The sequence below is a fragment of the Diabrotica undecimpunctata genome, chromosome 4 (genome assembly GCF_040954645.1).
Source record: "Diabrotica undecimpunctata isolate CICGRU chromosome 4, icDiaUnde3, whole genome shotgun sequence".
Taxonomy (NCBI): domain Eukaryota; kingdom Metazoa; phylum Arthropoda; class Insecta; order Coleoptera; family Chrysomelidae; genus Diabrotica; species Diabrotica undecimpunctata.
The window spans coordinates 61,811,262-61,838,120 of record NC_092806.1 but is presented as its reverse complement, the minus strand read 5'-3'; the positions used below and the strand labels follow the sequence as shown (position 1 = coordinate 61,838,120).

Genomic DNA, 26,859 nt, shown 5'->3' with positions numbered 1-26,859 from the left:
ACCAATCAGCAAAAGAAGTATCGGACGACAGCGCAAAAATGGAGCGACAACCTTCTATAGAGGTATTATTCCGCCATTTAACAAGCAGAATTGCTTATAAAGAGGAAGAAGAAAAAGAAGAATATCTAGATGACTAACTAGAACGGACCAGGCCAAGAGTACACTTCTAGTGATATTGGTCGGCGCTGGTGATTATTTGCATCATTTGAATATAATGCCTTAAGGTATATTCACATGGTGAAAAATAACCTCAATCTCATCAAAAAAGTAAATACTTGTAACGGGATTTAATTAAGCATCCAGAAATCAGATCTAAGTAACCCAATTCAGTTTAAAATTTAAAATCCTTTCAATAATATTATTCATCGCTTATTGCTAAATGCGATTGTTTGTTTATGACATTGAAAATGTCGGTGTAACTAGAACACGCGCTGATCTAGTGAAATTTGCAATGTAATCAAAAGCTTATTAAATATTGTGTACAAATTATATTTAAAACATGAAATGCATAAATACCCGAAAAATAACGGTAGTAGATTATTAAGAATTAAGAATTAAGAGTGAACAGTCGAAGCTAGTGTTGTCATCCGTCAACTGGGTACTCTCTCTATTATTGTACTTAGATAACCAATAAAGTAATTATGAGTATCCAGTAAGTTCGAGTTAATCAACCCCATGCAAGGGGTAAACTACCCCTAGAGTTCTACTATATGGAACTCTTGATGGAAGCAATCCCATAAACATTATAAGAATAATATACAACGTTATTATATACTCCGCTCTGTCCTCTATAGCTGCTATTATAGTTCAGGTAGTCATCGTCTGTAACACATGGTTTCTCAGACCTACGAATATATTTGTCTGACTCGCGCATCAATGCGTTCAGAGGCCCCCATCATTCCAGGTATTCTGAACATCGCGAGTATCTTTTCAGTCCATTACAAAGCGCTGCTTGGAGTTGTTGATGGCATCATATGTTAATGTGAAATTGATAAATATTAACTTCTCGATAACTATCTCAATGAAGCGTGTCCCTTCGAGAACAGGGTTTAGGTAAGTTTTGTCCACCAGTATTGCCGGTAAAATTTTTAGTAACTTAGGTAATTTATACAATGATATAAAATACCAACACAACTTCGTTAGAACACTTAATAGTAAAATTACCACAACAGTGGCCGTACCTGTCTCCAGTCACGTTGAAAGGTTTAATGAGGTAAGTACGTGCTACAAATCAGCTTTAAATTTCCATTAAAGTGTTAAGCTGGAATCAGACAGCTCGCGGAATGGCGACGCTCTTCTCTAGTTTACGCCGGCAAAGAAAAACAGAAAAACGATATTAACGATCAAAAAAGAGACAACGGTTGGGATCTCACGTTACTGTGAAATTAGTAAATATTTGCTTTTTGATAAATGCACTCGATCTACTCCAAAATGTCCGATGGTGAGTATTAAGGGTTAAGTAGGTTGTACGCCATCAGTATTGGCGGAAAAAAATTTTATTAAGTTCAGTAATTTGTACAATTATAAAAATTCCAACACAACTTCGTTAGACCACACCTTAGTAAAATTATTACCACACTAATCGTACCTCTTCTAGCCGCGTCCAAAGGGTTGGACATGCGGTGCATCAGCTTCCGATTCTTTTGAACCGGGATCGATTTACCGACAAAACGGGATAGCAAGCGCTGGCCATATATAGACAGTCACAAATATTGAGAAGAAATAACGGTATTCCACGTTGTGTTGATTCCTGTCTTTATAGTTTGTGTTTTTCTATCACCTATTTTCTATTTCTCTTCGCCGATGAAGGACACCACTTCACGTTCTATGAGATCGCACCTTAGAGTCTATGTTGATCCAGTGACATGTTCATTAAAATTTGTCTCACACAATTTGTCATTGTAGCACACTTATCTGATCCTAAGGAACATATTAAATGCAAGGAGCCATCTGAAATTTGTAGCATTTTTTTGATCAACGAAGGTTCTGTGAAAAATAGGTGTATAAAAATACTGATGTAATTAAAATTAGAGCTCTTATATAGTTACTAAATATAGGTGGTGCAAATTCAATCAAAATCATCAGGATATATTTCGCACAAACAGCATATCCATGGAGATTTACCGGTTGACCTTGTCTAGAAGAAGACTTCAATTCCTTATTATACATGCTCATTTCTATAGGAAACTTACTAAGGAAACAAGCAAATATATTGACACACTTGCCAAATTTTTAGCCTTTAGCGAAAGTTTTGAAGTATTTGTTTCTAACCTCCTTAAATATTTGCATCCATCAACATATCTAACTTGGGATGAAATATCGGTTGGATTTAGAGAAGATTATCCCTTTCATGTTTATACTTAAGTAGTAGATGAAGTCAGAAAAAAGATGATAATATTGGAGGATTTTAACGCTCGAATAGTAGCAAGGCAATCAAGTAATAATCGAAATTAAGCAAAAACATAATGAGAATGTTAAAAACGAAAATGGAAAACTACTGATAAACTACTGCACGAATAACGAACTTAGAATAAACAACACATTTTTTGACCACAAAGACCAACACAAATATACATCCAATACCAACCGTGGACAAAGATCTAGGATCGATTATGTAATAACCAACAGTAATACGTCCATCACAAATAATCTACGAAAGAGTCTTCAACTCATCAGATGCAGGTAGCGACCATAGCCTAGTATTATGTAAAAGAAGAATCACCATGAAAAATTTTACACCCAAGACAGCGGCGCCAACGCAAACAAAAATCAGAGTTGAACGACTAAATACGGAATCCACGGAATACCTATATAGAAAAATAATATCAGAAAAGATTGTGAGGAATAATATTAGAAAACGCTAATATCAAGGAAAGCTGGGAAAAATTTCAAAAATTGAAAATTAATTGTTGTGCTCTGTAAAAAGGCTGTAAAGCCTTTTTACAGAGCACAACAAACACAACAGGCATACAACCATTATAACTGACTGAGAAATGAAACTTATTGAATGAGAAAAAGAAATATGGAGAATGATCAGAGGACAAAGAGAAGAGATGAATAAACTAATAAAAACGAAACATATTTTGAAGGAAACATGGGCAGACACCGGAGTTGACGACAACAGAAGAAATAAATATTGAGGAGGAAGAGATAAAGGAAGCGTTTAAGAAATTAAAAAATAAAAAATCACCAGGAGAGGACCGAATACCGAATGAACTCCTAAAGTACGGGGGACCAGATCGTGAAGTTCGTTTGCCCTGCGACATAGAGTTTAGCAGCAGACCTTCCGAGGAATATATTCCAAAAGAAGAATATGTTCACCTCATGAACTTAAAAATAAAAAAAATTCATAAACTTGTCCGACAATATATAGAGTTAGCCAGTGACAGAACGAAAGATAAATATGATTCTCGATGCAAGAATGAAAGCTTTGAAGTAGGTGATCTTGTCTTGCTTAATAATCTACAACATTGTCAAGGCTTGTCTCCTGAATTGCAAAAACAACGTGAAGGTCCGTATGACATTAAAAAGAGGATAAATGAGGTAATAGACCGAATTAATACATTGCCAAAAGGTAAAAAAAAATTAAAATTGTTGACATATATCGTCTACACTGGTTTAAATTAAACAGAAGCACGAACCCTTAAACATGAGAACAAAGATGACCGACAACTAAGCTTTAAGGAATTTATTTCAAATTAGGCAGAAGGAATGAGTGCCAGATTCGCGTGATCACAGAAGTTCCAGCCCATTATGTTGCCTAAGACTAGATGACTAAATAAATCTCGTCCGTATTCAGTAAGAAGTTCGGTCACTTGGACGAGTTCAAAAGTCAGCTAAAGTTGGAAGAGTACTGCGATTAGAAGATAGTTCTCGATCTTTGCTGTATATGGTGACCAGGAAGTCTTATACAGACATGGCAAGCTAAGAGGACATATAGTGTGCTCCAACTAATTTGAACAACATCGTGTGCAATTATGGCATCAATAATTTGGCCAAAGATAGGCCATGCACTAGAAAATCTGGATTGAAAGATTGTCATAAGCATGCTTGAAGTGATCTTCCGAGAAAACGAAGTAAGAATTACGGTCTGTTGCGTTAACCCGAAGAGATCGTGTCCTTCAAAGACAGTAGACTGTTATTTCTTTCTGAGGAGTTCATGCAGAGCTGGAGAGTCTTGTAGATTCCGCCATCCTGGGCCTACATTTAGAGTTGCTGATCGAGACGCTCAGATCCAAGAGGAGAGCAGTGCAACGAACAAGCTAATTTCGATCTAATTTCTCATATAACGGTTACATTTCCTGGAACGATGATGTGTGTTGAGAACTTTAAAGATGTATCAACTGGCTTACATAAAGAGGCTTTCATACAAGATAGAATAAATATGGACTACTCCAGAGAATTGTAGAATAATGTATTCGTAATATAAATGCGGCGCCCTTATGAGTAAGTTAGTTGATAAGATATACTGTAAGTTTTTACATAAAATAGGACCGGTTGTTTTATTAAACACGTTACAAATATGCGTTGTTTTCACTTTGCCTTTAAATAAATATTGTAAGCTAGTATTATAGGAGTCGCATGTAGCTAAAAAGTGCAGTGTAATAGTTAAACGATCCTGGATAGTATGGTTTTCCGAAATTTTGTATCCATTTGAGATATTTTAGGACTCACGAAGAGTGTTAATTTTTTAAAATCTTTTGCTGATATGTGAGTACAATTTATCAAATGCCCACTGTCCATTTTACTTAGTAATACATTCTTTTCACGCCTTGAAAATACATCGCCTTGGCCATATTTTTTAAATTTTTTTCTTCTTCTTGTTGGTTACGAAATAAATCACGAAAAATGCACCTCTTGCCACTAACATCATCCACGCCATCTATAACATGGCAAGTGCTTTGAGTATGTGCTTTACCTGTGCATTTGGTTCATTCAGAGTAAAATGTTTACGTCAGGATGAAAATTATTACATATTTAAAATTATTTATAAAGGAAAAAGCAAAAGAAAAATGCATAAGGTAACTCAGTAATACACGTACGCAAAAATAGCAAAAATTTTATTTTTAATATAAAAAAATATAAAACAGTCGTCTTTTTTATTAACACAAAAACGTCTATCACAGTAATATTTACTTTTTGTCAGAAGTGGCTTTATGAAAAGCTTCACTGACATAACCGATATTTTTAGTATTAAGTCCTGACATGGATATTCTTCCGTTTTCCATCATATAAATGTGATAGTCCTTTATTATTTTTTGTACAGCTGGTCGCTTTATACCCGTGTACGAAAACATTCCTATCTGGTTGGTTATATGATCCCAATTCAATTTTGATCCAGCTTTGATTATTCCCTCTTTTAAAGTTTTTCTTGTCCACTTGATTCTCGCTGCCATCTGTTTAAGTTCTGAGAGCCATAATTTTTTGAGTTCTTTATCACATAGAATTTCTAGCGCTATTCGAGCACCATTAATTGGTGGATTTGAGTATAAAGATCTGGCTATAAGTTTTACTTGGGACTCCACTCGCTTTGCTTCGTCTGGAGAGTCACAGATGAATGTGGCCAGACCAGTTCGTTCTCCATAAAGTCCTGAAATGCATATTTTATATGTTTAACAATTATAATCTAAAATTGATTAAAAGAAACGATAACAAGGAATAAAGTCAGTTTTTCAAAAGATCTAGGTAATAAAAATCGTTTTGGTAAGAGTGAATTATTTAAAAGCAAAAATTGTTATGTACAAATCATAAACGAGTGGACACTAAATACAAAAAAATGGAAAAATCAAGAAAGTAGAGAATAGTAGAGTTTTTAATTAACTACATAACAGATACAAAAATATTGTTTGTAGCAATTTAAAAAACAAAAAAAGTAATATAAAACGTAAGTTAAATATATACAAACAAGAACACATATTAAACAGAAAAATATATTTATGGCAAAGTTACGGTAAGCAGTTCAGTGGATGTTCTGCAATGAGTCATATATTCTTCTGAGCAGTAAAAACAATGTTTCAGAAGATATTTTATATATATATATATATATATATATATATATATATATATATATATATATATATATATGTATATATATATATATATATATTTAGGGATTCTACAGTATTCACTGCCTTCCCTCGCTCAACCGTTTCCATCTCTCTCTGTTGTTCAATTCTCCATCGTTCAGTCCTCTCTTACTCATGGCGTCGTCTACTTCGTTCCTCCAGGATTTTCGGGGTCGTCCTCTTTTCCTCCTTCCTATGGGGCTCCATTCGGTTATTTTCTTTATCCATCTGCTGTCGCTAGTTCTTCTTACATGTCCATACCACTTTAGTCTTTTTTGTTCTATATATGTTAGTATGTCTGTTTCTATTGATGTTCTTTGCTTTATTTCGTCATTACTTCTCCTATCCATTCTTGTTACTCTGCAGCATCTTCGCAGGCATTCCATCTCTGTTGCTACTATCTTACTGCTGGTTTTCTTGTTTATGATCCAATTTTCAGCCCCATATGTCATAATACTTCGCACTAATGTTTTATAAATCTGCGTTTTTGTCTTCATATTTAGGTGTCTATCCCACCATACTGAGTTAAGTTGTCGGATTGCTGTTCTTGTTTGTCCTAATCTTTGTGTAATTTCTTCCTCTGTTTTTCTTTTTCGTGATTATAAACCCCAGGTATTTGAATTTATCCTTTCCTTTGATTGTTACGTTGTCATCAATCTGTAGATCTTCTATGTCTTCTTCACTTGTAGATAGGTACTCTGTTTTCGCGAGGTTAATATCTAGGCCAGCCTTGGTATATTCTTCTTGTAGTTTTTTCATCATGTAGCTGAGGTCGTCTTGGTCTTTTGCAATCACTACTTGATCGTCTGCAAAACTTAATGTATATAGGTATTCGTTCCGTACCGGTACTCCCATGCCTTCGCATTTTCTTTTCCATGTAGTCAAGGCTTTCTCTAAGTATATTTTGAATAGGGTTGGAGATGTGGAACAACCCTGCAGGAGCCCTTTTGTTGTGGTGAAGTCTCCTATGATTCTTGTTCCCATTTTAATGGACACTTTATTTTCTTTATACAGAGCTTTTGTAGCTTCTATGAGTTCCGTCTGTATTTCTTCCTGCCGTGAAGCCTGCCTGATCCTCTCCGATTTTGCCTTTTATCGCTTGCTCTATCTTTTCTCGTAGTATCTTCCCATATAATCTTCCTATTGATGATATTACGCTTATTCCTCTGTAGTTTTCGCATCGTTTTCTATCTCCTTTTTTAAATATAGATGTCATATATGCCGCCGTCCATTCCTTTGGGAGCTGTTCTCCATTTATGGCTTTCTGAAATATCCATTGTATCATCCGGTGTAATTTTTTTGATCCGTATTTTATAAGCTCAGGTGAGATGCCTCCAGGTCCCGGTGCTTTCTTATTTTTGATTGCTTTTATGGCCGTTCTCATTTCCCTATCTGTTATTTGTATTTCTTGTTGTGGAAATCTGCTTCGTCTTCGCCTGTTTTCTTTTCCAATGAATTGTGGTCTTTGTTCTGTTAATAGTTCCTTGTAGTAGTCCTTCCATTCTTTGTCCTGTATATTTCCCAATTTAATTTTTTCTTTTGAGTTTTGTTTCAATCCTCTCAGTACTTTCCATGACTCCGAAGTTCTTGTACCTCCTATATATGTTTCAATATTTAAGCAGATTCTTTCCCATTCTTCATTCTTTTGCTGTGTTATTTGTTTTTTCACTTCTCTATCTTTTTCTCTATATTCTTTATAAACTTCATCGTTGTTTGTAGTCAGCCATTTTCTGTATAGTTGCTTTTTTTCTTAAATTATTCTTTTTGTTGGTTCATTTATTTCATAATAGTGCTGTTTATTTGTTATATGTTCTTTTTCCCCAAGGGCTTCGAATGCTGCTTGCTTTATACTCGCCTTTATATGCTCGTATATTTCTTCGATGTTATTTCATATTTTCGATGATATTTTTTTATAACTTTATCGAAACTATTACAGCTTAGCTGTTTAAGACTTTTTGGTAAAATATTGTAATAGTTATAATTTAAGGCCATTTTTTCTGAAAGACATAATCTAGAACGATTTGTTCATAGGTAGTGACAGTTTCGCGTATTGTGAACATGGACATTAGACTGCTTTATTAAATGTGCATTCTTTTTATAAATTTCAGTTAGAACTTGAAATATCAACAAAGTCGGTAGCGGCATAATTTTGAATTTGATAAAGAAAGGTCAGCAGTGCTCTAGAAAACTAACCCCTGCTAAAATCCTGACAGCTTTCTTTTGCATTCCAAAAATTTAAAGTGCATTTGTTGAATTGCCATATATAATTACACCATAGCTTAGGTGAGAGTATAATAAAGAAAAGTATGTCATTTTTAATGTTTCATAGTTGACAACGCTTTCTAGTTAGCGAATAACAAATAATGAACTTGATAGCTTTTTCTAAGTTGTGAGATATGAGCCGACCAGTTCAGTCGATGATCTATGGTTATTCCCAATAGTTTAAAAGTCTCCTGGTCATCTGGATCATTGTGTAAATTACTTGCAGATATAACCAAATTTTGCGTTTTATCAGAGTTAAGTTTTAGTTTATTTGTAGCAAACCATGTGCTAGATTTAGTAGAAGCTTCCTCAGATGGACGACGGGCGAGCCAAAAAACCGAAGATTTCTACTTGTTCGAAACCAAAATTCTGATTCTCAACTAAACTTATGCCTTCTGCGATTTACAAAGCAAGCAGACGATGAATAGGTCGACATTGGGAATCTAAAATTGCATTACAGATCATACCAATTCCTCTAAACAAGAACCATTTACGAAATGGCTCTTAATACTCAAAATACGAGTTAATAAAGATAAAAAAAAAAGATAGTTAAGATTTGATTTCGTTGTATAGTGCCTCCACAATTCGCTTATACGAATTTCGTCCTCGTCCAACTAAAACAAGTAGAAATCTTCGGATTTTTTACTTTTTGCTTTATTCTCAGATTCGCCGATTGCATCTTTAGGAAGTTATTTCATTTTTACTTCCTTTGACAAAGAATACGTTCAGGGCTTCCTACCGAGTCGCTCTAATGAGTCGAAGCGAATTGTAGAGGCACTATACGTGAAATCAAATCTTAACTGTCTTCTCTATATCTTTATTTACTCGTATTTTGAGTATTAGAAGCCAGTTCATAAAAGGTTCTTACATAGATGAGTCGATATGATTGGAGTGCAATTTTAGATTCCCCATGTCGACCAGTTCATCGTCTGCTTGTTCTGTAAATCGTAGAAAGCACATATTTAGGTGAGAATTTGAATTTTGGTTTCGAACAAGTAAAAATCTTCGAATTTTTACTTTTTGCTTTAAATTTCTAGATGTTTCCGAAACAAGATGTACCAAAATAAAGTACAAAATAAGAAGCCAATCGTTTTTAGTATTGAAGAAACAGTTTGAAAACATATTATGTTAAATTAAACAGTACTAAGAAGTTAGGATCCAAAAAACTACACATTGATTATTCATAGTAAATATTATAAATATAGTTTAATAAATATATATTAAATTTATAAAAGTATATAACGTTTACCCATATTTTTGGAGAAACTTTGACATACGGCCATACCAATCCCAGCTTTAGCAAACTGACGCACAGGATATGCATCGAACTCGGGATCTCCCGAACCAAAACCTTGATATGCGAAATCAACAATAATATAAAATTGCTTCTCTTTACAGATAGCTATTATTTCATTCCATTGCTCAGGTGTAGGATCAACTCCTGTGGGGTTATGTGCTGAAGCGTGAAACAACACTATGGATCTACTGGGTATTTTATGCAAATCTTCTTTCAAACATTCGAAGTCCAAGGCCAGTGTTTTATAGTTGTAGTACCTGATAATAAACATTATTTATTATACAAAAAGTTAGTATCGGCTTTCGAGTACATATTTGAGATGGTGTCAATGAATAGTCACTATGGATGGACAAAAATTAGTTATGTTACGTCCACGGTAATACTGACAATACAGAAAATAAAATCGAGTGAATGTTAAGTGTGAGCTCATTACAATAGGTTTAAAAAATAACCAACAAAACAAAATATCTAATTAATTTGTTACAAGGCTAACTAACCATTTTCGTTGTTGTGATATATAATATAGAACAACAGTAATAATAACAAATATTATAAATGTTGAATATTGGTTAAAAATTAACTGGAACTTAGCATAAGGCTGGCTTCACACATGGGATCCAACGTTGGCGCCAACGTTGGAGCCAACGTTGGGTCAACTGTGTTCCCACGTTCGGTGAGGCATCCACACATTGGGTTGAGTATTGGGGGCAAAATCAGTCTGTTCCCTCTAGAGCCAACGTCAACATATCCGACACAGAAATTGCAGCGGCTGCGACTGTCGTGATAATGAGTGCGTATGGTTATATTTTGCTATAAAAAACGCGAATTTTACGTCATTTTGTCTACAGCGTTACTTAAAGTTACTAGATCTTATACAGATAAGTATCTGAAGACAAGAATTCTTTTTATAAACTACGTCTTGTCATTGGTTTATTTTCTTTTGCTTTTCTAGATTCTGCAAAATTAGATACCTAAGATACCAGAAGACGTAAATTACTATTTAAATGAAAACAAATCCAAGCATAGTATTGGGAATTAACAGCGTAAATGGAAATCTAATACCAAAGAAAACTGAAGAAGTGGTTTTAAATAACTCTGGCAAGATAGTACACTGCTGGTAGACTGGTAGACTGCTAGTTATTCAATTATGTGACAAATCATGCCAAATGTTAGACGAAGGTCATACAGAATATCATGACAAGACAAAGTTAGGAGCGTGGAAGATGTTGAAAAACAAAAATTGCCATAGTATGGACATGTAGTCCGAACGAATTAGTGCAGAATTCCGAAATCTGCGCGAAATTGAAAATCAGCGAAGAGGAGGAAACGTAGAAGATCCGAAACAAGATGGACTAGCAATAGGAAGGTATTGAGCGAAAGAAACTTGGACGAGATACTCGTATTCTAACAGAAAAAGATGGACCAGAACGGACCGAGACGATAGGCGCTAGAAACCATTTAACCCATTTTTAACTTTTACAAAACTAGTTTAGTTCTGTTTTTTGATAACTTGAACTGAACGTAACATAAACCTTTGATTTCAGGTACCCCACAGAAAACAATCTAATAGTCTGAAGTCCGGTGGCCGAGCTGGCCATTCTATAGAACCTCTTCGTCCAGTTCATCTGCCACGATACTCCTCATCTACGTAACGTCTTACTGCACCATAATAGTGTGCAAGAGAACCATATTGTTAAAACGTTATTTCCAAGTTGACGAATTTATCTGAATTATATTTCAGAATTTCAAGAAATAACGGCTCAATTCCGTTTTGTGAAATCTATAAATACACTTCAACGGTATTAAGAAAAACAGGCCTAACTATGTGGTTTCGCAAAATACCTGTCCACTTTTTCTGAATATTGAGTATGTTCACTACATACTCACTAAAGACGTATGGATTTGAGTAACTCCAAGACCTTACATTGTGGGTGTTAATTGTGCATTGGGGAAAAAAGTACTTTTGTCATTCAAACAAATTGTTTTTATGTAATCTGGCTGTTAGTTAATTTGATTGGACATATTTTCACAGAATTTTAGTTTTTGATCATGGTCATCATCTGAAAGATGGTGCACAATTTTTAATTTATATGGACGAAATTTGCTTTTGGATAACACTCGGTGTACTGTCCTTTAACTGATTCCATAGATAGACACAAGAAGTAGGGTTTACTACGATTTTTGCAATGTCAGTTTTTTTACCATTAATAATTGTTGCTTAACCAGATCATTTGGCAGCTTGAACCCTACCTGTTTCTTCAAAGTTCTAAGGAAGCTTCCTCAAAGAAGTCCCCGATATAGGGCGGTCAGGCCGTCAGGGTTTCTCTCATTAAAAAGATTTTCCGCAGTATGGAAATTGTTTCTACATTCACCAATATTATTTAAACAGCTGCTACTTTGTTGGCTACAGTACGTACCATTCTGCACATATATAAATATATAAACGTCTCGTGAAACAATAATAATTAAACTAAAGATTCAAGGCATAAACATTTTTGCAAAATCTTATCAAAGTAAGAACAACTTAAGAATTGAAAAATGAAATGAAATGAAAATTGAAAAAAAAAAATTAGAATAATAATTAAATAGGTATGTTCAATACATTTCAAACGAGATATCACTCGCCATGTAAAATTATCGATCACAGTGACTCTATAACGTCATCTATCCCAATTACGTCACTTATTATGACTAATTGAGAAACCTACGTCTGTCTATTTTCTCCCTCCAAATTTCGCTTTTATAAGTATTACCGTTCAAATGATACAGGGAATATATATATATATATATATATATATATATATATATATATATATATATATATATATATATATATATATATATATATATATCTATATATATATATATATATATATATATATATATATATATATATATATATATATATTATTGTGATATTTAAAGTCTTGGTGCGCCAAGCAATAATTAGCTAATTAATTTTTTTGATTAATTAAAATTATTTAAATGATATGATTATGACTCTATCACAATTTTTAATTCTTTTATCTCAGGGTTAAATTCGTGCTTCAATATCTATGCTATTACATGTGAAAGGTAAGGTCCAGAGAATACCGGAATAATAAAAAACACATATGATCTAACACTATATATTGAAATAAAAATAATGAAATAATTCACACTCAAAAGTTTTCAATAAACAAATCTCATATAAGGATTCTCAAAATTTTGTTCTCCGTACGTGAACAATCAAAATTAATGGTACAAACAATATTAATTGAAAACTCAAAATCCCAAACTATTCTAACTCTCCTAATCAAAATATTTATATCCTTTCTAAATTACGTGTAAAAATTGTGTTATCAATAAAAGAAAAAAACTGCAGAAAACAAAAATATCTCTCTCTGATGATGAGTGGTCCAAATCCTTGTTCCTTGTAGACTGTATTATCTCCTCTCAACCGCTCCCTATGTAATCAGCAATCTTACAACAGATTGTTGCAAGTATATCGTCCTTAATGATCTCCTTCAAAAGCAACAATCATTCAAATTATGATAGCCTTTCTCCTCTCGATAAACTGAATCTCTCGTTGGCCCGAGTGAAAAATGACTCTTGGAATATCTTCTCTTTACGATAAACTGAATCTCTCGTTGGCCTGAACAGTGACTCTTGGAATATAAGTAGGAAAATATGACTTACAATATTTTGCTGCTTCAGCTTCTGTCAGATACACTAACTCCACAAAAACTCACTAACATTCAACACTACTGCTTGCTACTCTTGGGAACCACCAGAGAACAATCACTGTTCGTCTTACAGACTTGGAAAACCAACTGATTATCTTTTCTCTCTCCTCAATCTCGCTAAACTTTTTCCTACATACTTATCCCACCTTTTTCAATCTCCGCCAATCAAAACTCGTCACAATTCCCCCATTTTTTCATTTCGATAACAAACAAATTTTTACCTATAATTATAAAATTTCCTAAAACTTATTTACAAATAATATTTTCTATAATTCTTAAAAACTAACAAAAACCTCTTTCTAAAATCTCTTCTATTTGTCTCTAATCACTGCATTAATGTATTTTGGAAAACCCTGTTCAATTGTCTTTGGATTTCACTTAAAATTATGCGGGTCACTCAAGTATAACAAAGAAATAATTTATGCAGAGCTTACATTTTGTTTAGTACAGGTAATCCAAGAATTTAATAACTTTCCTTCTTCGAAATGTTTGTTGGATATTATCCTACTTATCTGAATTATTTTAATGTTTTTGAACTTTGAAATATTTTTAAACAAACCAATATTTTTCTCGATTTTACATATCATAACAAATCCCCGCCATTTGATCTGCCGAAAACTCTTTGTTAAATTTTAAAAATGACAAAAGTTTTCTAGGATCAAATTATTTTACTATGTTATTAAAATCTACTTATGATACTGATAAATGTCGTGAATGTTAAAATACCCCGTATATTGCCTGTCTTTATACGGGATTGGATATATTTTCGTTTTACATTTTTCCAAGTATTTTCCCTTAACAGAAAGTTCATAATTTTTAGCCACTCAGTTTACTTCATTAATAAGATCTCCATGGTTTCCTAAAATCTTCTCTATTTTCTTTCCCCTGTTTTCTCCACAATTTATTTTTCTTTCATCCTCCTTTTGTTCACATGTGTTCACTGTCCATAATACTTCTTCACAAAATTCTGGATTCTCGTCCATCAGTGCCATTTTTTTTTCTGTTTTCTTTTTATCCTCTAATTCCCTTTGGTATTCCGAGCACCATGTTTCTATTCCTTTCATTTCTCTGATGATACTTTCTTTTTCTTCCTGCTTCCATTCTGTTTTATCGTCGGTTGCCAACAATTCTTCTTTCCTGTTTTTCTCTGGTCTCCATCTTATTTTCCTGCTTTCTTTTCGAACTCTTCTTCTTTTTCTTCCTTCTCTTTTTCTCTTCTGTTAGATCTTGTTCTTGTACTTTCGGTTTATCCTCTACAGTCATATCGATTTCTTTGCGTTTTTCCTGTGCATTGATCCTTCCAGAATTTGTTTTCCTATCTGTTTGCTTTTCTTCTCCTGTGTTGTCTGGTTCTGCTCTGATTTCCAGTTTATTTTCCGAAAAATTTATGGTGATATCTTTTTTCCTCAATTCATCAATTCCCGCTATCATATCATGATTTAAATCTTCAATCACCACACATTTCATAATATGGAATTTGTTTCCCACTCTTATCTGTACTCCCAAACCTACGTTTACTGTCGTCAAATTTTTATTGTTTGCACCCACTAAATCAACCCTAGGAATCTTATACACAAATCTGTCCAAATTTAATTCTTTTACTAGTTTTTTATTGATTAGCGATATCTCCGAGCCAGAATCAATCACAATTTTAATCGCTTTATGTTTTATAAATGCGTCTAAAAATATTAGATTAGAATTAGAAATTTGTCTTTCGTTTCCTATTGCTACATGATTCATCTCCCTTCTATTTTGTTGTTGGAAGCTCTGGTTATTTCTATCGTCCCTTTGTTCGTTAGTATTCCTATTCGGAGGATTTTGTGCATCTCTATTCCTGTTGTGATTTTCATTTGTTCTATTTTGTGTATCATTCCGGTTATCGTAATTTTGTTGTCTATTGTAATTATTGTAATTTCTCGGCCTATATTCGTTTGTTGATCTGGGATGTCGGTTTCTCTGGTCATAATTTGATGAATACCTTCTTTCCGGTCCATTACATTGGTCATGTTGTCTTCCATTTCTCATTTCTTTTTTTTTCGCTTCTTTTAATTGAAGGAATTGGCACAAACTATCAATATCTTGATAGTTTCTCAAAATCACTTGATCTTCCAACGTTTCCTCAAAATGTCTGCTGATCATTTCTACCAGCTGTTCGGTAGAATATTTGTATTCTAGATATTTTGAATTGTTATATATCTGCAAAGCATATCTTTCTTCAGATATTCCCATTTTTTCGTGATATTTTCCATTCTGTAGCTCTTGGTTGATTTCTCTCTGTTTATTTTTCCCCCAGAAATAGTTGAGAAATTTATTTTCAAAATCTGTCCAATTTTCAAACTCATCTTCCTTGCTTTCATACCATAACGCTGCTCCTTCTTTCAAATGGTTTCTAATTGTTTCTTTGCACTCGTCAAAATATCTAATATGTTGTAATTTGGTTTTCAAATTTTTAACAAACGGTACTGGGTGTGTTTTCCGAATATCCCCGCCAAATTGTATTTTCGACTCGCTTGTTCCATGGATGATAACTTCTTTTCTCTCTACCCCTCTTAGTTCAATTTCTGCCATTTGTTTTTCATTTTGCTTTAATCTTCTTTCTACTTCCTTCCTGTCTTCTTGTAGCGCCATTTCAAATTTTTCTTCTAACTGTTCTAATTCTTTTTTCTGTACAGTCTTAATATCTTTCATTTTAGTTTCTATTTCTTCTCTCTGCATCTCTAGTTTCCTCTCTGTTTCTTCTCTGACTTTTTCTAAACAGACTTTTACCTCATTTTCATATTTGTCAAAACGCTTTTCCATTTTTCTATCATTTTCTTCTAATTTTTGTTCTATTGCTAGCCTTGTTTCCCGTTGGTTTTCTTCCATTGTCTGTTTTGTTTCTTGTTGATTTCTATCAATTTTCTTTGATGTTTCAATTTGGTTTTTCTCTATTGTTTGTCTCTGTATTTGCATCATTGCTAATAATTTTTCCAGCATCCCTGTTTCTTTTCTTTCCTCCATTATTGTAGCATTTCCTTCACTATCCGATCCTTCATCAATAATTGTTTCCTCTTCTCTGTTATCCTCCTTCCTTTCTTGCATTTTGCTTTGACTCCTTGTGGTCGACATGTTGTTTCTTTTCGTTACTGTTTTTGTCCCCGCCAAATGTGAAATTTTACAACACTCTATAATTATGTTTCAGAACACGACAATATTTCTCCCCAAATGTATTAAATTTTCACGACAATAATCAAATATGCAATCAGTAAAATTCAAATAATTCAAAATAAATATCAAATGTACGATTGGTAAAGAAAATAAAATCAAATAATTCAATAGCAGTAAATATCCACTAACTACGATCAATCAATAAATCAAATTTATATTCCCTGGAAAAATTGTCAAAATACTTTCAAATTCAAATTTCCTCAATGGTATATGTTTTTATCTCTGGATCACCTGTACTTATTCCAGATCTCTTTCCCTTCCTTCAAATGTAAAGCTGCGATATTTTCAAGCCCCACGTTTTGGAAGCCAGTTATTGTGATATTTAAAGTCTTGGTGCGCCAAGCAATAATTAGCTAATTAATTTTTTTGATTAATTAAAATTATTTAAATGATATGATTATGACTCTATCACAATTTTTAATTCTTTTATCTCAGGGTTAAATTCGTGCTTCAATATCTATGCTATTACATGTGAAAGGTAAGGTCCAGAGAATACCGGAATAATAAAAAACACATATGATCTAACACTATATATTGAAATAAAAATAATGAAATAATTCACACTCAAAAGTTTTCAATAAACAAATCTCATATAAGGATTCTCAAAATTTTGTTCTCCGTACGTGAACAATCAAAATTAATGGTACAAACAATATTAATTGAAAACTCAAAATCCCAAACTATTCTAACTCTCCTAATCAAAATATTTATATCCTTTCTAAATTACGTGTAAAAATTGTGTTATCAATAAAAGAAAAAAACTGCAGAAAACAAAAATATCTCTCTCTGATGATGAGTGGTCCAAATCCTTGTTCCTTGTAGACTGTATTATCTCCTCTCAACCGCTCCCTATGTAATCAGCAATCTTACAACAGATTGTTGCAAGTATATCGTCCTTAATGATCTCCTTCAAAAGCAACAATCATTCAAATTATGATAGCCTTTCTCCTCTCGATAAACTGAATCTCTCGTTGGCCCGAGTGAAAAATGACTCTTGGAATATCTTCTCTTTACGATAAACTGAATCTCTCGTTGGCCTGAACAGTGACTCTTGGAATATAAGTAGGAAAATATGACTTACAATATTTTGCTGCTTCAGCTTCTGTCAGATACACTAACTCCACAAAAACTCACTAACATTCAACACTACTGCTTGCTACTCTTGGGAACCACCAGAGAACAATCACTGTTCGTCTTACAGACTTGGAAAACCAACTGATTATCTTTTCTCTCTCCTCAATCTCGCTAAACTTTTTCCTACATACTTATCCCACCTTTTTCAATCTCCGCCAATCAAAACTCGTCACAATTCCCCCATTTTTTCATTTCGATAACAAACAAATTTTTACCTATAATTATAAAATTTCCTAAAACTTATTTACAAATAATATTTTCTATAATTCTTAAAAACTAACAAAAACCTCTTTCTAAAATCTCTTCTATTTGTCTCTAATCACTGCATTAATGTATTTTGGAAAACCCTGTTCAATTGTCTTTGGATTTCACTTAAAATTATGCGGGTCACTCAAGTATAACAAAGAAATAATTTATGCAGAGCTTACATTTTGTTTAGTACAGGTAATCCAAGAATTTAATAACTTTCCTTCTTCGAAATGTTTGTTGGATATTATCCTACTTATCTGAATTATTTTAATGTTTTTGAACTTTGAAATATTTTTAAACAAACCAATATTTTTCTCGATTTTACATATCATAACAAAATATATACAAGAAATACTGGATATTATTGACTGTCGATATAAACAAACAACACAGTTTATTAGGGCTATGTTGTAAATATTTACACTTTCTTCTAATTACAGTGTCTTGAAGAAGGAATAAAAGAATTCCGAAAGCTCGACCAAAAGTCAAAAGAATGTTTCTATAACATCCCGGCCAAACCTACTGACTGCAGCCCTAATAAACTGTGTTGTTTGTATATATATATATATATATATATATATATATATATATATATATATATATATATATATAATTTAAGATAAAATAGAGAGCAGAAGGTAAGTGGATAGAAGTCGAATATCTTAGCTAATGATCTAAAATAATAGATTGCAGCTCAAAACAACAAAAGCATTTAAGAAGAGAAAGACCTACTATACATTTACCTGTATGTTTTCGTACACATTCCAGCATACCGAAGAATGCCATGATGATTGGGCCAGGTGGGTTCACATACATAAACTACCCTTCGTGGAAACCACTTAGCCAAAAATCCACCTACTACACAAATTGCTCCTGATCCGGAAATGGTTTGACAAAAAACAGTTCGGCCACATTCTGAAAATTCATTACCTTCTCCCATTGCAAAATCAAAGGCTTTTCTTCCAAATACTTGATCCCCTATCATGCCTGCATATTCTTTATCCATATCTTTGCACATCATTTTTAATTCTGCCTTGCGAACACTTTGTAAAACGAACGGTTTTCCTACATCATCTCTGTACAAATTTAAAAAAATAACACAAGTTAAAATAAAAAATTCAAAAAATTTCAAAAATTCAATTATTATCTAGCTAAGGAAGTGTAAAATATATTGTCATAAATCACCTGAATATAAAAATTCCGAAAAATATAAATAAAACTTTATCATCATCATTCTCTTAGGTTTGATCCTATGCAGGGTCGGCTTTTTATTTATCTTTCACTATAAGTTTCTTAAACATTTCATCTTAAGTCATGCCAGTATCAATTCCCTTCACAGACATAACCTGCTTGATAGTTTCTAACCAAATTTTTTTGTCTACTGTGTTGTTGGGTGATTATCAATTCGGTATTGAACATATCCTAACCATCTTAACATGTGCTCCCCATTTTCGCATCAATTAGTGCCCCCCTAGACTTCCTCAAATATCTCAGTTCTTAATTTTATCCTTTTTGTCACACCAATAAACTATTCAAAGTAATTATCCTATTTATAGTAAAAACCTTGTTTTTAAGCGAACACCTTAGTTTTTGTTCTGTTAATATTTAAACATTTTTCTTCGTCTTGATTGTTTTAGCCTTTGCTCTAAATATATATCAGAATTTCTTTTTAACACTACATTATCAGCATACAATTAATAATAGTAAAGTACTAGCGGACCAACTCGACATCGAGTTTTTTAAATGAAATTTTTATTTTGCGAGAAAAATTAAGAGATCAATACAAACAATATAAGCAAGAACATACATAACATTCATCAATAATAATGCAAGTAAAAATTGTCGGATTGCAACCGGAAGTACATATTTAGATTCGTCTTGACGAGACCTTTCGATCCATATATACATTGTGGGGTCTAAAACTTAAAGTAAATTTTAACTTCCGGTCATCTCAAAACCGGAAGTGAATTTTTGTACCAAAAGTATATCTTGACAATCTCATACGTAATACTAATAATATTCCGAAAAAATATTTTAATTATCTAATATGGTTTTTGAGTAAAGTGGTGGACAAGAAAAGGGCTTAGCGTTTTAGTATATAAGATTAAATATTATATGTCACAAGAGAAGCGTCAAATACAGCATAAAAATAAACCTATCTTTAGAGGATATGGGAAAATATTCTTTTAATTAGTAAAATCTTCATATCGTGTTATAAAGGTTTTACTTCATGCTGGCCGTTAAATGTTGGGGGCTTTGGTCTTGGATTAGTGGATGAATGAATATGAATGACAAAAGTATTTTATTATTTTCTGCTTTTTTAGATATATTTAATTGTTAAGAAGCATCTTTACCACTTAAGCATTTACTAAATAGTTATAGCACAATATAGAACAACATATTTTGTTACTGATAGATTCTAATAATTCATGTGTAATATTTTCGTTCTTTAAGGATTTAAATATCAAAAGAATTACATAACAACAAAACATTGCATGTCCAACATACATTCCATGTCAATAAGAGGTATTTACTAACCTATACGCTCCTACAGTTAGATTTACTTTTTGTTTCGCAGGGTCTTTCAAATAGGCCTCTAGAAGGCCAAAAATTGGATCAGGAGCAGCTTTCGGAACTTTTGTAAACCAAGCCGTATTTCGGTATTGGGATTTGATACATAAATTTGGTACTAAAAATTTTGCACCACCAAAACTTTTTACGTTGGACATTTTACTTTAATTTATGCCAAAAATATATTTTATTAAGAATTTGACGTGTCTGACAAATACATGTCATCTGCTGCACTTCAGACTCAATTAATCACAATATAGGAACTTGACTTGCTTAGACATTTCGAATATTTATTTTAGACTCATTTTCTTAATATCACATTCATCATTACATTAATTGCATGTTGATATGGTTTATATTTTGTATTAGTTATTTATTGAATAAAAATAATTTTGTTATTTCTACATACAAAAATCAAAAATATTCCCGAAATTTGAAAAAAACTAACAATATCTCGTAATGTAATCAGTTTAGGTATGATAAAATATTTTAAAAATTAGAACACATTGTTTACATTATTATATAATATGAATATTTATTTATTTATTTGTTCTTATATATATATATATATATATATATATATATATATATATATATATATATATATATATATATATATATATATATATATATATAATGTCGGTTTACAACGTTCTTCGACGTCTTCCGATTTCCAATCTCCATCTCATTCTATCGTTCTATAGATCGTCCTCCAGTTCTCTTTCTCTGATTTCTTTATCAACTCCTTCTCTCCAACTTCTTCTAGTCCTTCCTGGTCTTCGCCTACCTCTTGGTTGCCATTCAAGAATTTGTCTTGGTATTCTATTCTCCGGCATTCTCCTTACGTGTCCGTACCATCTGAGTTGTGTCGTTTTGATGTCATCAACAATATTATGTGTAACCCCCATGATTTCTCGGACTCTCTCGTTTGTTATTCTGTCGCGTCTGGAGATTCCCGCCGAGCGGCGCCAGAAGTCCATTTCTGTTGCTTTAAGCATTTTCTCTGTTCTGAGATGTTTTTATCCCACAGTACGCTGTTCAGTAAGGCTATGCCTTTCATTCCCTGAGTATTTCGTTCCTTAATGGCTGCATCCAATTTTCCGTCCTGAGTGATCTTTACTCCTAGGTATTTGTAGTCATCACATAGTTTGATCTCTTGATTTTCCTCTACGAAAAGGTTATGTTGATCTCCTCCGATACTCATGTACTCAGTTTTTTCCATGTTCACTTCCAAACCCCACTCTGTAAACTCTTCTAATAGTTTTCGCTAAGGTTTAAATGTAACTAAGGTCTTCAGAGTCCTGTGCTATGATGACCTGGTCATCCGCAAAGCACAGAGTGTACAAAGTTAAGTCTATTAGTGGTATGCCCATATTCGTACATTTTTTCTTCCACTTGTTGAGTGCTGCTTCGAGGTATATTTTGAATAATGTTGGGGATATACAGCATCCTGGTCTTAGTCCTTTAGTCACTTTGAATCCCGGTGTTATTAGATTTCCTGTTTTAATTCTTGTTGTTTGTTGGTAGTACAACGTTTTTACTGCTTCAATCAATTCTATATTTATATTTTTTCCCCAGTGCCCCCCATAATTTATCAAGCGGGATACTATCATATGCTTTCCTAAGGTCTACGAACGTCAGATGGACTTCTTGGCCACGAGCAACTTTCTTTTCAATTATCTGGGTAATAGAGAAGACATGGTCTATTGTAGATCGACCTGCACGAAAACCAGCCTGTTCTTCGGCTTCCATATCTTGGTATTCTTCTTCTATTTGATTTTTTATTATTTTCCCATATATTCTGCTAATACTACTAGTAACTGCAATTCCTCTATAGTTTTCAGGTTTCGATTTATCTCCCTTTTTATGGATGGTGCTCATATGCGACTCTTTCCATTCCTCAGGTATTTCATGTTTATTTATGCATTCCTGGAAAAGTTGTCGTTGCATTAGTATTTTGGGTCCATGTTTAATAAGTTCCGGAGCTACATTTCCTGGGCCAGGTGATTTGCCATTCTTTTGATGTCTGCATACGGTTTCGACTTCTCTCTCATTTATTCTGATTGGTGATCCTATCAGCCTGACGCCTTGTAAACCATAGTTCTCAATCTGTTTGAAGGGCTCTCTTGTCTCTGTTAGTAAATCTTTAAAGTATTCTTCCCAAGTTTGCGGTGATATGGACTGGATAATATCTCTTTTTCTGTTGTTTCTTAAATTTTTTAACAGTTTCCAGCTTTCTGAACTTTGGCTTCCACCAATGTATGTATTTATCATGGTGCACTTTTTTTCCCAGGATTCATTTTTCTTTTGGCATATTTTTCTTCTGACCATCGCTTGCATTCTTTTGTATTCGATTCTGTCTGCCACATTTCTTGTGTTCAGATATTTTTGATACAATTTTCTTTTCTGTGTTATTTCCTGCGAAATATCTTGATCCCACCAATATGGTTTTTGTTGTCCTTGATTTGTTCTTTATATACTTCTTCTTAAGGTGCCCTCTCCATTACTGAAGTTAGGCTATAACTACAGCAAATTGCTCTCTATCTTGAGCTGTTCTTAGTATTGAATGTGTGTCCGTGCCTGTCCAGTCTCTTACATTTTTCAGCCAGGAGCATTTTCTTCTTCCTGGACCTCTTCTAACTTCCACTTTCCCTTCCATTATCAGTCGTATTAAGTCGTATTTTTCTCCTCTGTAAATATGTCATAAATAACTCGTTTTTCTGGTTTTTACAATATTTAGAATTTTTCTTTCAGTCCCCATTCTTCTCAGCACCTCGTTGTTGGTCACGTGCTCTGTCCAAGAGATCTTCAGCATCCTTCGAAAAACCCACATCTCAAAGGCTTCTACATGTCTCATACTTGTGATTCCGAGAGTCCATGTTTCCACTCCGTATAGCAATATGGAATAAATGAATGTTTTTACAAATTGGTATCGGACATCCAACGATAAGGTATTTATCTTATCCAACGATAAGAATTTTTTCATTCTTTGAAAAGCGGACCTAGCATACTCTATACGAGCACGTATTTCAACTTCGTAGTCAAGATCGTTTGTTATCCAGCAACCAAGATACTGGAGTTTTTATACGGGTTCTATCTGTTTGTTGTAGATACGAATATTAATGTCGGCATTTGGTGCACGTGTAACGGCCATTACTTTTGTTTTATTTGTGTTTATATTCAGTCCCAAGCTATCTCCTTCTCTGGTTATGGCATTTAAAAGTCGTTGCAAACCCTTAGCACTGTTCGTAATAATGACGATGTCGTCTGCGTATCTTAAGTTGTTTACATATTCTCCGTTAATTTTTATTCCTTTTTCAATTTTTTCGAGGGCATTTTTGAAGATCTTTTCGGAATATATATTAAACAATAGTGAAGAAAGGACACAGCCCTGGCAAACTCCTCTTTTTATTGACATTTCTGCTGTCATACGATTGTCTATTTTATTCGACGCAATTTGATCCCAATATAGGTTTTTAATAAGGGCCACCGTGTTATGGTCTATACCATGTTTAGGGTTTCTATGAGTTTTGTGTTTTACTCGATCAAACGCTTTTTCGTAGTCGATAAAACAGAGAAACACGTCTTTTCGTTGATCTCGGCATTTTTGTAGTAATATCTGGAGGACAAATAATGCCTCCCTTGTACCAAGCCCCATACGAAATCCAAATTGATTGTCGCTCAGATTTCTTTCGCATTCTCTGTATATACGGCGATGTACAATTTTGATTAAAATTTTTCCCTCAATTTACATGTCTTCACTATGTGTTGGATGGTTTGATCTGGAGAACCACAGTCGCAGCTGGAGGCAGACCGTTTTCTCGATTTATTCAGGTTACGTGCGCGCACCGCATGTCCCGTACTAATTTGATTAAGGCTCTTCCAGATATTGCGTGGCTGGTTGAAGCTATCAGACTTTTGGACTAGGCCAATAAGGTTGCATACTGCAGGTGGAGCTTCTTGACTTCACAGCGTGCACCATCTAGAGGTAACATTGAAATAATCTTCTGTTAGCTATTGGGCTGTTACTATTGGTGGTTTTCTGGATGGAAGTCGGTTTGCTGCTAAACTCTGGATGTCTTTATGGATCGTGAGTTGTAAGTTACTATTTATTTTCGAATACTCTTTTATCAAGGCCAACATCTATCTTTTTGTCTTCGTAGAACAGGCGAAGGTATATGGCTGAGGATGGGAAGCCAATATAATGGAGTAGTCTTGATGCACGCGCTTATTGTTCTCATTGATGCAGTATGCTGCATATCCACTATCTTTACACGGCGACTTTTTAGCCAGACTAGTGCATAGTACTCTGCCATAGAGTAGATCACACTTAGCACAGATATTGTACACTTAGTATGTCCGCAGATGCAACCCAGTTATTATCACAGAGGTTCTAAATAGGGTTATTTCTAGTACTTATTTTTTGTGCAGTTACTTGTAGATGTTGTCTACACGACAGTGTCCTGTTTAAGATGAGTCCCAGATATTTTGGATAGGGTTGGTGTGGTAGTACTACGTTCCTTATTTTGACTTCTGGTGGTTGGTTGGTTATCAGGCGCCACTTTGTGAACTATCCATATAATTTGTAGAGGTCGTTTGTCAGAACGTTTTGAGCAATTTCAAACTGTTTGTGCTGTACTGCTATTGCTAGTTTGTCGGCGTAGCCAGTCTTTCTTGCAATAATGTTAGGTATCAAAAACTATCGAATTCTTCGCCTCGTTATGCAGGGTAAATTATTTGGCAGGAGAGGACCGGAACGCCGTCGTATCTCGTGGTTGAAAAACCTTCGAAAATGGTTTGGGATAATCTCCGAGGAGCTATTTCGCAGAGCAGTCAACAAAACCTTGATAGCCTTAATGATCGCCAACATCCGGGCCAGATAAGGCACTGAAGAAGAAGAAGAAGATAGCTTTTTAACTTTATTGTGGGGTTTACTGGGTTTTAATACAGCAATTATTTTGCACTTTTTAAAAGCTTTTGGTATGTTTGTAATTATTAAAAACCGTTTGTAGAACGCTGCCAAATCGATTCATCATTTGATTTTAATTATTTTATATGTTTTAATTAACATGTCATGTAGTTTTGCTGCATAAATATTAAAAAGTACATTACTTATGACTGGAAGTTGCAAAATTATGTATTACAATAATTGAGGATCATAAATAAGTGGTTTCCTTATTTTGAAATTCTAACAAAAAAGTGTATTGTAGCAAAAACCTCCGCCGCATCCCGCATTTCGACCTCCACCTTTTTCGGTCGGTCTATTCCTCCTTATCGATGACTCTATCTCCCATTTTTTCTCTGATTCCTTCTCTCTATTCTAATGGTAGTTATGCTCTCATTCTTGTATTCCATGAAAAAAAGTTTAACGCCTGTTTGGCCATCGTTCTTCTCTCATTCGCATTACATATCCGTACTATAAAACTTTTGTACAAAGCAATACTTGTAAGTTTATACTTGTTGTGATGATACAAATAGTTTACAGTTTTAAACAAATAAAATCAATAATATGAGGATTTGAAGTTGAGTTTAATTGAACTTCTTCTTCTTCTTAAAGTGCCCTCTCCTCAATGGAGGTTGGCTACTACAATTTTAAAATCTTCTCTATCTTCAGCTGTTCTTATTAGCTGTTCAAAATTTAGCCCTGTCCATTGTCGGATGTTTCTGAGCCACGATAGTCTTTTCCTTCCTAGGCCTCTCTTTCCCTCGATTTTTCCTTTCACTATAAGTTGGGCATATTGGTACTTATTATTTCTCAGTATGTGGCCTAGGTATGATGTTTTTCTAACTTTTACTGTGTTAAAAAGTTCTCTTTCCTTGCCTATTCTATGCAGCACTTCTTCGTTTGAGGTATGCGATGTCCATGAAATTTTGAGCATTCTCCGGTAGATCCACATTTCAAAGGCCTCCAATTTATTTACGGTTGATGTTTTTAGAGTCCACGTTTCAACTGTATATAGAAGAGTCGACCAGACGTAGCATTTTGATAAACGTAGTCGAATTTCGAGTTTTATTCGAGAATCACAAAGCAGTTTTTTTATTTTTTCGAAAGATTTTCTGACCTGTTCTATTCTCGATCTTATTTCTAGATCAGGATTTAGGCTGCTATCGATCCAACATCCCAGGTACTTAAATCTATTGACCTGTTCTAAAATGTGCCCATTTATTGTGCAAGGTTGAGGTACGTTTTGATTTTTTCGGATTGACATCACTTTGGTTTTTTTAATGTTTATTTTCATACCAAATTGCTCACAGGTCGAGTTGGTCTTGTCGATGAGTCGTTGTAGACCTACGTCGGAATCCGCAATTAACACTGTATCATCGGCGTATCTGATACTGTTGATATTTA

At 33.7% G+C, this 26,859-nt stretch overlaps 1 protein-coding gene across 1 annotated transcript; it reads right to left on the bottom strand.

Annotated features, from left to right (window-relative positions):
• Positions 1-5,043: 5,043 nt before the first annotated feature.
• On the bottom strand, positions 5,044-20,743 carry LOC140438252 (aspartate aminotransferase, mitochondrial-like). Its single transcript, XM_072527948.1, has 4 exons — positions 20,478-20,743; positions 18,683-19,015; positions 9,577-9,881; positions 5,044-5,590 (listed from the first exon to the last, which is right to left on the bottom strand). The coding sequence occupies exons 1-4, from the start codon at positions 20,666-20,668 to the stop codon at positions 5,133-5,135; spliced, it is 1,287 nt and encodes a 428-aa protein (XP_072384049.1). The 5' UTR covers positions 20,669-20,743; the 3' UTR covers positions 5,044-5,132.
• Between the last annotated feature and the right edge of the window lie 6,116 nt (positions 20,744-26,859).

Excerpts from the sequence above, each read along its gene's own strand:
- LOC140438252 (XM_072527948.1), bottom strand. The coding sequence starts at position 20,668 with ATGTCCAACGTAAAAAGTTTTGGTGGTGCAAAATTTTTAGTACCAAAT. Across the intron at positions 9,882-18,682 it reads ATGTGTACGAAAACATACAG|GTACTACAACTATAAAACAC; the intron begins GTAAATGTATAG and ends GTTTATTATCAG. Across the intron at positions 5,591-9,576 it reads AAGTTTCTCCAAAAATATGG|GACTTTATGGAGAACGAACT; the intron begins GTAAACGTTATA and ends TATGCATTTCAG.